General features: G+C 44.1%; 1 protein-coding gene across 1 annotated transcript in view; it reads left to right on the forward strand.

Annotated features, from left to right (window-relative positions):
- Positions 1-13092, forward strand: part of ANP32B (acidic nuclear phosphoprotein 32 family member B) — a 210302-nt gene that overhangs the window by 149384 nt on the left and 47826 nt on the right. The window contains exon 5 of the mRNA XM_078676330.1: positions 5639-5748. Within this exon, the coding sequence (XP_078532456.1) occupies positions 5639-5748 (110 nt within the window). The remainder of the gene's footprint in view (positions 1-5638; positions 5749-13092) is intronic.

A 13092-nucleotide genomic window follows, 5' to 3' on the forward strand; every position in this document is an offset into this window, starting at 1 on the left:
TCTTCCACTCGTTTTTTGTGCCTTTCTGCCCTCTGTTCCACTCGTTTTCCCCTTGTTTTTGTGCCCTTCTGCCCTCTGTTCCACTCGTTTTTTTGTGCCTATCTGCCCTCTGTTCCACTTCGTTTTTCCCTCATTTTTTGTGCCCTTCTGCCCTCTGTTCCACTCGTTTTTTGTGCCCTTCTGCGCCACTCGTTTTTTCCTTGTTTTTGTGCCCCATTTGCCTTCTGTACCGCTCGTTTCCCCAGCTGCTTTGCCCCCTGCGGCCCGCCCCCTGACTGCCCACTCGCTGCCCCCGCCTCCCGATTGTATTGTTGTGGTCTCTGCGCCAACATTCACAGCTCTTGTGTGCTGTGAGGACGCATGGGCGATTCATTTTTCACTACGACGACAGATACTAGAGTCCTGCGGACCCCCTGGGAATGTCTCATGGACCCCTGGGGGTCCGTGGACCACAGTTTGGGAAACGCTGCCCTAGATGACATCTGCAGAGCAGCTACATGGTCTACAACGCACACATTCACAAAAAAATATTGTGTAGATGTGCAAACCAAACAACAAGCTAATGTGGGCCAGGCTGTTCTCAAAACATTATTATTCAAACTACTGCAACAGATCGGGGTGGCCGCTGCTAAGAGTGGGTACCGCTATACAGTCTGTGCACAGTGTGTAATCTGCAGCTCATATTCCTCGAACGGAAAATGCTACTTACCAGTATGCATCTGTTCTTGGCATGTAAAGCTGCAGAGTTACACACACCCACCCGCCTCCCCGGTTACCCTTATCTGTTCCAGTATTATCTATTAGATACAGCTTACATGGACATCCTTCCTTTTCTTGCAAAGCTCCATCATTTCCCTAATGGCGAAAAACAATCTGAGGATGGAGCCAATGCCCATGCGCAATATGGTCCAAAGGAGGAGTCACTTATCTTGTGACTTCAAAAGAACTTTTCAGGACAAAAACAAACTGCAAACATCCGGACACAACACTAGGTGGCGTTCTATGCACAGTGTGTAACTCTACATGCCAAGAACAGATGCATACTGGTAAGTAGCATTTTCCTTTACTATAGTTTTTCTCATGGAGCCTCCTTTTGAGTGCTCTGCACTTTTTGTCTGTTAAAGTTCTTGGCATGTAATAAATATTTTGTAGTACCAGTTACTTTAGCTAGATGGGTGAGCGCTTTGCAGCCCCTCCTACCTCACTATCCACTATTAGTTTTGAGGAATAGCTCTCTTTAGGTGAAACCTTACTACTTAACTAAATTTGTCTTGGAGTTTCTTAAGTCACAGGTTATCATCTTTATTGACTTTTCTCAAGACTCCTTATTTTTCTGAAGAGGAGGAATGGTTTGACGGACTTACTTGAGAAAGCGGTCTTTACATTCATTGGACAGCAAATCTGCTCCTTGTTGACTATATTTTTGTGGTTTATAACAGCCTATTAGTGCAAAAAGCTAAAAGGAAGTAGAGCATTATCAGATGGATTTTTAATCTATTTTAACATACCTAAGTGCTCTAAATGGAAACTGCTCCTGTAAGTTTCTGGCTCATTCTAACAAATGAACTTTCACTTTCTTCCCCTGCATGATGTACAATCGTGTCCCCAGCTTTGTGTTCCCGAACTGCATACCTGTGATGCTGCTTTTTGTTGTTTGGGCAGGGGTGATGATGCCACACACTAATCCCAAGTCTAATCTTGGAACGCGAGGAGCGCACCAAGTGTACCCTCAAAGTGCTGCCCCTGCTGTGGGCTTTGTGCGAGAAGCGCGGTGGTGCAGCATGCCATGGTTGAAGACTTATAGTGATAGTTTTTTAGGTCGAGCCTATAGCGGCAGCGCATATGCACTGCTCGCCTTGTGAGGCATCGAGTTATCTAGTATGGAATGGCTAAGTGAATGGCTTCTCCAAGTAGGCAGCTAGGTGCGATGGCATCTGTAGGTCTGTGTATGTCAATCAGGACTTGAATAGTTTAGGGCGGTGCACATCAAAATACTTTTGGCAAAGTTCCTTGTGAGTCACTGAGGCATGGGATGGAGTCCTTCCCAAGAGAACTGCTTGTCTGACTGCAGTGACAGAAGCATCCACAAATTGAGCCGGCAAGTGAAGATTCCAAAGAGGCCTGCACCTTACACCCTGGAGACTGCAGATGCTGTCTGAGTAAAGGAAAATGATGGTAGAGCTGATCCAGTGGTCCAAGTGATGAGCTCCTGAGTTACTCTGGGCCTGATATAGTGTCTGGAGGAAAGGGTACTCCACCGCTTTGGCAACCGAGTACCCTAAGTCACCAAATAAGAGACAGTCGCTATAAATTCACTTACTCATTTAGCTAAACAATGTGCAGATTTTATTTATTTTGATTTTATGTTTTTCTTGAACATTCTACTTTACAACTCCATCATCATATAGATTACCCCAATTTTAGTTCTTAAACAAATCATACCTCGTATACATGTACAGACATTTTTTAACTAGTAACATGTAACACTTCACCCACATGTATAGGCATTTACAGAATCACAACCTACCTAAACAAGCATTTGTGAAGCAATAGGTTTTGCATTTCCGCTAGTTTTAGATACTGGCATTGTGAATGACAATGCCTTTTATTTATGTTTTGGTTTTCAAAACAAATAAAATGCATTGTGATTTGCAATGCCAATAGCTTAAACTCGCGTAAATGCAAGACCTATTGCATTGCAAATGCTTGTTTTACTTTCCAGACACAAATACACCCTTACAAGCCCGATCCAATAAAGTTATGTGCTGTGTTCTGCTGTGCCGATGCAGGCCTGAGGGTTCCATTTTGGAAGCCCACAACTTGGACGGAGGAGAGGTTGCTTTCCAGGGAACATGTGTATTGCTGGCATCTTCTAGGCAGTAGGTGGGCTGCTAGACACTATTGCGAGGAAAGAGGATACTGGCTTTTTTTTTAAGCCCTAGGGCCCTTTCTGTTGCGTTGAGCTGTAAATGACTCTGACTGCAGCTTCCATTAGATAGATGGCAGGGGGAAGAGGGTGAGGCATGTGTCCGTTGTTAGGCAAAGAAGCACCTTGAAGGGTCAAAGATTCTTGTCTCTCGTCCTGATGTCTGCGAGGAAGGGTTGTAAATAGCCTCCTCTCAACACATTGTACTTTTGTGGAAGGCACTCTACCTAGAGACAGTCTTACTAGGCAGGACCTCCTTGCCTGGAAAATGGCCTGGCCATATATATATGTCCTTCGATCACCTCCACTCTATTTCCCTCCACTGCGTTGCTGGCAATCGAGAAATACACAACAGGAAGACAGCCGCACAGCAAGGGTCCCCAATCTTTTTGTTTATTTGTGCGTGCGTGCGTGTGTGTGTCTGTCTGAGTCTATTTCCGTATGTGTATTTCCCAAAGACTACTACAGGTCATGAATGAATCTGTGTTGGGCACTAATCATTAGCAAATCGGAAAATGCGTACAGACTAGAGTAGTTGCTCGGTTCACATATAAACATCGATGGAGATTTACAGCCCACCTAAAAAGACTGTTCTCAGCATCTATTAAGTATATAAAGGCTGGAGAAGAAAAGTTACAAGTAACCTGTTTTTATCACACCTCTGGCTTGGCTCCAGAAGAACACTGGTGATCTGGAAGAGGCATCGTTTGGAGGGGTCAAAAACAACAGTTGATGGACAGAATGCAGAACAATGTCATACATTCACCCCAGTACAGAGATCTGGGCCTAAATCCATCGTTTTTTTGCACTCCACACCACCCCAGGTCAGACATGGCAATATGCAAATCAGCCTTGACCCTGTGCCTCGTGGGAACAGTCCAGCCCGAACTGCCAAGCCATGTCTTTCCTGGACCGGAATCAAGCATCCTAGGACCGGTTTCTGGCTATCAGCCGTCATCAGCCAGGATAGCTTGACTGCAGTGGTGTGGAGAGCATGGGACTCACGTCTGAGCTTACCCATCCCACTCGGGGTGACAAAGGCAAAAACAACAGTTGATGGACAGAATGCAGAACAATGTCATACATTCACCCCAGTACAGAGATCTGGGCCTAAATCCATCGTTTTTTTGCACTCCAAACCACCCCAGTTTAGACATGGCCATATGCAAATCAGCCTTGACCCTGTGCCTCATGGGAGCAGTCCAGTCCGAACTGCCAAGCCATGTCTTTCCTGGACCGGAATCAAGCATCCTAGGATCGGTTTCTGGCTATCAGCCGTCATCAGCCAGGATAGCTTGACTCCAGTGGTGTGGAGAGCATGGGACTCGCGTCTGAGCATACCCGTCCCACTCGGGGTGACAAAAGCAAAAACAACAGTTCGTTTTGGCAGTTCTGCATTCTGTCCATCACCTGTTGTTTTTGCCTTTGTCGCCCCGAGTGGGATGGGTATGCTCAGACGTGAGTCCCATGCTCTCCACACCATGAGGCACAGGGTCAAGGCTGATTTGCATATGGCCATGTCTGACCTGGGGTGGTGTGGAGTGCAAAAAAACGATAGATTTAGGCCCAGATCTCTGTACTGGGGTGTATGTATGACAATGTTCTGAATTCTGTCCATCACCTGTTGTTTTTGCCGATCGTTTGGAGGGGGGTCATCATTTGTTAAGAAGTTCTATAAATGACTGGCTCGATTTTAGCACATAAAGCTGGCGTTAACTTTGTTTACCAGTTCTCTTACTACGTTTGACGAAATCTGATTTATTTAATTTGCCTGTGCAGCCATTGCGAATACACGGCCAGAAGTACTTACAATGCTGTCTGTGTATTTTTACCTGATCTACGTTTATGCTGTGATAGATGTATGAACCCTGTTTTCCAAATGATAGTGAATTCTTGTGTATGCAAGGATGGAAGAATGTGAGGTACAACAGGCCTCCTTCCCTGCATTCATGATCCCAAAGTGCCATCTTTTACGAGTCCCGTGCCCCCCCCCCCCCCCCCCCCCCCCACCCCCTCCGCCCTATCCGTAACAGAGACGCGGTCTAAAGAAGAAGCGGCGTGCCGAGAGGACACAGGTGGGAGCATGCAGGGTTCCCTGGAACACGGGTGCAACCAACAGCGACAGCTGCCATTCACAAAGTGGCAGCAGTTTTTCTCGAATAGATTCCCCTCTGTGAATGGCTGCTGCTTGCTTTGACAGGTCGGTATTCTATTAATAGTTTGCTCCCACAGTGGTGGTCCCATACCTTCGATACATTCCAGTCTAACTGGGAAGGGGGGGGGGCGCCCTTCTATTGCCCTCTAGACCTTCTAATGCACTACTGATTACAAAGTGTACTATAAGTGCCGAAAAGGCATTTCCGATTCAGAGAGTATTCTATGTACATTAAGAACGTGTATTGCAGTCCCAGGCAAACACATGTATGTATCGGCCCACAGTCGGTCTGATGCGAACATGCCAGCACAGACCGAAAACATATGTGCTTCACGATAGCGAGTCTCAAAATGGAAAAAATAGACAAAACCGCTCATCCAAACATGAAAGTTGTCGCACACATTTGCACATCTGTTTACTTTCGTATTATTTTTGGACCTCCAAAGAACCGGTCACAGCCCCAATATTGCCTGAAATTGTTGTAGGAGACCCCAAGGGTGCTGCTGCAATTGAAAACATAAGAGATGAATGCAGTAACTTTGTAAATCTGCTTCCAGAAGGTGAAGATGAGGAGGACGAAGAGGATTTTGATGAAGACGAAGATGATGAGGAAGACGAGGAAGAAGTTGGAGCAGAAGATGAGGAGGAAATCAGTGGTGAAGAAGAGGTCTGGATAATATAATATCATCAGTTTTATTTTTGTAATTTCATGTTGCATTGGCCAGGTCTAGTAGAGCCTCAAAGAGTGCTGAAAAGAAGACGCAAGTGATGTCCTTTCATGCATTAACAGTCTTTTGGCACATAGTTTTACAGTCATAATGTAGTTGGTACCAAATTCAGTTGAAATCATATATGCTGTATAAATGTTTAAAGCATACAGAGAGCCCAGAAAACAATATGGATATATTACAATAGATTAACTTGATTGTTGCACAGCATTTTACAGATCACAAATTGGGTTTAGTATATATCCAGTAGTGGGATTGAATATTGGTGAAATCCGGTGGCTAGGGTAATAGCTAGTTGGCATGCTAGTGGTTAGGTTGTGGGATATTGTTTCAGGAATCCCAGGACAATCAGTGTTACTGGTTTCAGATTATTTATTTATTGACCGTTTTCTATAGCACGTACAAGACCCATGGGTATCGGAGCGCTAACATCACATGGCATGGGATGGAACAACAATGTATAGAAGTCAATAAGATCTTAACAACAAAAAACTTAATTAGTATTACTTTAGACCTAGTTATCATTAGACCAAAATCTGAGCACCAAGTATGCCCCTTTATCAGTTACCCTCAGGGTAGCGGTCCAAGGCGTACTCGGTGAGGTGGTGTGGGGGTAAGAGAATCAGGGCTCAGTGAATCAACAGTTATCAGTAATGGAATGTTAACCAGTGCATAGTTGTGTAAAAAAAAAGTACCTAACTTAAATTCACCCACAACGTAGTGCTCTTCATAAATGGTTCTGACATGAGAAATCAAAAAGCGGGCAGAATGATTACTCTATGCGTTAATGCCAGAAAGTAGTCCATACTGTTACCTTAGGACAACCTTCTGCAATATCTTTGTGCCACTATCCTCCCCCCGTCTTCTCTGTGGGGGCCTTGTGGTTTCTCAGTGGGAGCCTCGTGGTTGGTTGTACGGGGCCCAGGAGTGCCAGGAATGAGGCTGGGTGAGGGGGGGAGAGGATCAGCTATGTCAGGGATCTGGTTTGCCTCCTTACTCGTGGGCATGGTTCTGGCTCCTCCCCTTGACAGCTTTTTTGTGCATGAACTCCCTTGAAGTGCATAGTGCCGTTCTCATTGTCCGATAGTTCACGTTACAGGCACCTCCAACACACGTACTTATATTATGACATCAAAATTAATCACGTGTATCAGTTTAGTGTTGGGGTGTCCTACTGCCAAATCTCTGATTGTGTATGCTCCGATGGCTTTTGCTGGTGATAGTGGCACATATTGGGCATTCCTGTAACCTGTTTTTGTGATTATCCACATGTTTGGGGTTTGGATTCACAGGAAGATCTGTATATTATTATTGTGCATTAAAATGTAATCCAACTTCTTCACAGCAAAGTTTAGCTGCATATGATACTAACTACATGGGTACGATCTATAAGTGAGGTAGATATTGCTTCAAGTTCCTCTGATCACCCCAAAGCTGACATTTGCTTGGGGATCCTTCCATAAACCAGCCTACTTTAGTCAAGTCAAATGATCTTTATTCGGAATAAAAAACATCCATAAAAGTACATTTACAAAGACAATTATCAAAACAATACAATGCAAAAAATTTGACGACTGGAAAGAAAAAGGCATGAACCAATCAATTTTATAAACACACACAATGTCCCACCTATTTAAAAACAGCAACATTTTATACAATTAAAAACTAGTTTCGGCCAAACCGAGATAAAAAGATGAATTTAGAAAAAACAGCGATATTTGGTTAAACTTCATGTACAAAAACGCAAGATTAAACCCAGTATACAAAAAGCTCATTTATAAAGTGCCTGAAATGTAGTGTGCAGATATTATACATCAAAATGTAAAGTGGTTCGTGAACGAACGGCAGTTTTAAGAAAACTGCTCACTCTGAATATTACCTCATCGGATTCCAATGATAAAAAGATTCTTAATGCTTTTTTAAAGCAAATCAACTTTTGTTTTCTACAGTAAGACATCAAATAATGAGCAGAGAATTTTTTGTAAAAACCGCAGAAAAACAAAAAGTGCAAAAGGCTCTGTTTCATATTTTGGTTACATGGGCAATACAATGTTTCTAGATTTTTAATGTAACCCAAAGGAAAATGTAACAGGTTTACTATGCTCCCATCACGGAAGCGAAACAACAAACTTCTGTTCCATCTGCCAAGGTGTAAGCGTAGATATTTCAATGGAGGGCCTGGCTGTTTAGTTTGTGCATCAAAATAGCCCAAATATTTTATAACAGTACACTTTGACAGGTTTTTCCTTTGCCGCTCTTCTCTATATGCGTCATACAGTGCCCTTTGGATAGTAATCTTATGGGTACGATTTATCAAGGTAGGTGAGGTAAACAAAGGACCATATCCTACGCTGTCAAGGCAATCCTTAACGGCTTTTAACCACGGTATGAGGTGTGCCCTGTCACATTTAAGGCAATCAGAGATTATGTCACGGGTCAAGGTGGCAGCTGGGTTATTCCATAGTTTTAGCCAGAAAAGCGCTGGTCTAGATTTTACAAAATCTTCTATATATGAGATGTTCAGCTCATTATGACATATATATTGAGGGGAACAAATGACCCCTCCCAACACCTTCGACAAAACCTGTTTTCTTCGGTTTGGAGGTGGGTGCAATTTGTGTAACCCCAAACCTCGGCGCCGTAGGTACCAGTAGGGATGCATTGGGCCTGATAAATTTTTACTAAAGGTGTGATCACGTCAGCGCTAAAGGGTTGACGCAAAGAGGTGACACAGTTTATAGCTTTGCCCAATTTGTTCCTGGCATAAGCAACATGTGGTTGCCAAGAACCAGAGCTTGAAAATAGCAACCCTAGGTATGGAAAAGTACAAGTGCTTTTCAGAACATTTGACCCTGATTTAATCTCGGCGATTTTGTGTTTTTTGGGTCCACAACTCATGATAAGCGATTTTTTAAAATTAGTGGTCAAACCTAGATCTGCCATAAAGTGGACAAAACCTGAGATCAGGATACGGAGTGCCTTTGGTGTGCGGCCCATGAGGACCGCATCATCAGCGTAAAGGAGAGTAGGTACCGGGACTCCATTTACATTTGGTACATCTTTTGTTAGGATGCTCAGAGGTGAGCTCAGGTTATTAATATAAAGAATAAAAAGCAGGGGAGCCAGCACACAGCCCTGTCTAACCCCCCTGCCAATGCTAATATCGTTCGAGACTTCTCCAGATTGGTTAATACGCACACGAGCTCTTAAATCACTGTGTAAAAAAGCTAAAAAGTTCACTAGGCAATCATCCAAACCATAATTTAAAAGGGTGGACCATAAGCGGGAACGGTTAACGAAATCAAAAGCAGAACGTAGGTCCATAAAGGCAAAATATAAGGGAGTTTTTTTTTTTGCAATATTATATTTTGCCATAATCAGATTCAAGTTTAAGCATTGTTCCACTGTGCCAACATTACTGCGGAAACCAAGCTGGCTGGGGTGTAGAATCTTACTCTCCTCCGCCCAGGTATTAATTATTTCAAAGATAACCCATCCCAGGACTTTTAGGGTATTATCAATTAACGATATGGGGCGGTAACACCCCGGGTCCAGCCTGTCACCTTTTTTAAAGATGGGCACAATGGTGCTGCAGGACCATGTTTCTGGTATTTGTTCATTCGTTAAATTATTAAAAACATTGCATAGCAATGGTGCCCAAAAGTTAGGTTCACATTTTAACTGATCAATTGAGAGCCCATCGGGGCCGGGCGCTTTATTTCCTGCACTTTCAACTATGGCATCCTCGACCTCAGACACAGAGATGTTAAGGGGGCTTATCGGGGAGGGGGTTGAAACATTGTTTTCCGGTGTGGCATAGATTTTGGCAAAATGTTCAACCCATGTGGGTCCCGTGATGTTACAATTAATTGCCGTTAAGTTCGACCCTATTGATCTCAAATTCTTTACCTCCCTCCAAAACCCAGTGGTGTCCTTCAGATCGCTCGAGCGTGCCAAGGAAGCCCAGTGAGTCTTAACCAGTTCATTAGTTCTGTTTCGAAGAATGGATTTATAGTCTGTTCTGAGTAACCTTATTTGAGGGATGTTTCTGGGTTCAGATTTGAGAGCGGCCCTCAGCTCTCTATTTGCCTTAGAACAAGAGGCATCGAACCATCTGGGTGTTACCTCGGATGTCCTCAAAGTAGGTCTAGAGATCTCCCCTTTTATTGCAGAGCAGAGTTTACTAAATGAACTGATAATATTACCCCCTTGGTTATTGCTGGTGAGGCAGGTATCAATCAGGGCTGGGTGTTTTTTAATGACTTTTGTCAAGATTTCCCTGTTGTTCACGCCCCTCCAGACTACCCTCAGTTTGTCAGTTGAAACTTCCAAGTTCCTTGCGCCTATTTCAGTTTGGAGGCGTTTACCCCTTGGAAGTAATATGTGAATTACAATAGGGAGATGGTCACTATATACTTTACTCACAACCTCAGCATTCATCAATACATTTGCGATGGTTGGTGAGACAAATACATAGTCAATCGTGGTGCCACTCCCTTGACCAATAAAGGTCGGGAACGGGGCATTGCTGGTTTCCATACCAGCATGCTCCATGCAATTTACAAGTTCTCTCCCTGCCAGGAAGTTTGATAATTCTATACCTCTTTTACAGGGAGGAGTTCTAGTATGTAAATGTGCATTGAAATCCCCTCCTATGCAAATGCCATCAAATTTCCCATATTTCTGTCCATCCATGATTGCATCAATAAACTCAAATAAAAGAATAAAATTACGATTTGGTTGGGACAGAAAATCATTGTTATAAAAATTGATCAAACATAGCCTTATCCTATTAGTATAAATCAATGCCATAAAACTTGGGTTATTGGTTTGAATTAAATCAGTTTTTACCTCTGCGGATATTTTAACCCAGATGGAAAGGCCCCCACTGGGGCGACCTAGGGGGGGAACCGGGACAGACTTATTATAACAACAGTACCCATCAAATAGTAAATCATCAGTGCACCAGGTTTCTTGGAACAATAGTACATCGTGGGAAGAGCCCCAATCCGTCCAAGATGTGATTTCCATCTTGCCCTTCAGGCCAGCAATATTCCAACTGAGTATTGACAGGTTGTTATCGGGCTTCAAGCAAGTGACCTGGTCAGTTACTGGAGAAGGGATTGTTGAAATTTGGCCCTGTGGTTCACACGGTGTTCCAAGTGGGAAAGTTTCGGCTGGTGACAAAATTGCCTCAGGACATTTTTCCGCTATACATTCAGAATCTGGAGACAATAGATCAGGGACTTCAAAGGTAGGTGACAGTCAATCCAATGAACCCAAATCGTAAAGTGGTGAAAACCTGTTATGTAATGGAAACACAGGTGGAGGTTGCATCATTCTGTGTGGGGGACGATAAAAATAGTTTAGCGGTAAGGGGGTCACCAAGGTCGATGGGCCATGATGGACAGAGTTCTTATTTAGCAGAAACTTCGCTGTGCTAGGATTTTTAAAATTAATTATAATACAGTCCCCATTAATATTTTTGAAAAGAGGACCAACCCATGTTACGCGGCGCGTAGATATAATTTCATTTGAAACATCATAGCCAACCCCCTTATGCTTAGTTAACCAGTCGATGGTTTTATTATGCAATTGCACCCACGACTCTCCTTGCCCTTCCCTAAGAGGTGGAATCCCAGCCAGAACTAGAACATAGGGACACGCCTCAGGTGGTAAATGTAGGGCAGGGCCTTGATGTTTAATAGGCCTAGTGTCTTCATGTTGGGACTTATTATGGCGCTGGTTTGGGTTTGGGGGGGCATTCTGTGTTGTTGTACCTCTAGCTGGATTACATTTCTGGTTGTTCTTTGGTACGCTACTGACAATAATAGGCGCTAGGGGTTTACTTAAAGGATCAGGAGGGTTACTTTTTCTAGTGCTAGTGGTCGCCACAGGTGGCATAGTTGTTTGCGGACCACTTGCAGCTTCTGATACCTTAACCATATTTTCTATTGATGGATTGCCATTTATTATGTGATTATTGCTAGTAAGTGCACGGGTAGTAAATTCCAGATCTTTTAACAGGCGTTCACCTCTTAATTTATCCAATGACACTGTCCCTTTTCTTTTAGCATCATCATTTTTAATTAAATTTTCCAGTCTGTCAAGTCTCTTAAAAATGTTATTAAATTGTTTGATCATTTGACCCTCGAGTTGCTTAAAAATTGTGTCCGCAATGGTCTCTATGAGATTTCCCTCAGATTTGGAATATGTACTATTTACTGTAGAGAAATCCGTCTGGGTGGAAATAGTCATTGAATTTAGACCATCATTATTGATGACAACAACATCATCCAAGTGGGGATCAACCTGCTCAGGGATAATATGCTGTTTTTGTTTCTTCCCCTTATTCCACATGCTTTGCGGTGTGGGTTGATTAACAGTCCTAGGGGGCTGCTTCCTTTTATTGCAAGATAGTTTTACAGTCCCTCTTTTGCGCTTGGCTCCTACATTCTCAGCGAGTTCGATGGTTGTTGGTAAAGAGGTACAGTCAGAAACTACATTTGAGGATGTATAAGTAATGGTATTTTCGTCCTCAGTAACAATAGGCACGTTTACAGCATCAGATCGCTGTTTATCAACGGTTACTTCAGGGAAAATATGCGTAATATTGTTTGGGATTTCGGCTGGTACATTGATGGTAGGCGAACCTATTGAATACCTCCTTTCCGTTTCAACAATCTCATTAAAGGCAGTATCTATTAATGCCTCAAAGGACGTGATTAAGGATGCCGGATTCTCAGTATCCTGGGTGGCAGTATTTATACATTCGGCGGCAGCATTTCGTTTTGCCATTATTACAACAACTAACCACGGTGGATCTCACCTTAAGAGTGGGGTGTAAGAGATGTGGCCCGCCCGACCACTGGTGACCTCTGAGGGCCTCAGAGGGCCCGCCCTTTGCCCGGGCTTCGCTCGGCGTCCCGCTCGCGTCCCGCTGAGCGTCGCGCTGGGCGTTAAATAGTCACGTTGCAGGCAGGGGGCGTGTCTGTTGGTGGGCGCGTCCGCTTGCGCACCTGGGGAAGCAGGGACTCCTGGTCTTCCGAGTCCCTGCTAAGCGCCGACGTGTTGTTTCTCCAAAGCGCCTCCCAGTGCACAGCGCCTCAGGGTCAGCTCTCCCACCTTCCAAGCCGCGAAGCGGCACCCGCGGAGCGGGTGCGGCGAGAGGCAGCGGCAGCACAACCCGGCAGTCGGTCCCAAGGTCGTAGGGACAGGCAGCAACCCTCACTCTCTCAGCTCTCTCTCAGCTCCCAGGTGGGTCCCAACGGTAAAAGGAAAAC

The sequence above is a fragment of the Lissotriton helveticus genome, chromosome 2_1 (assembly GCF_964261635.1).
Source record: "Lissotriton helveticus chromosome 2_1, aLisHel1.1, whole genome shotgun sequence".
Lineage (NCBI taxonomy): Eukaryota > Metazoa > Chordata > Amphibia > Caudata > Salamandridae > Lissotriton > Lissotriton helveticus.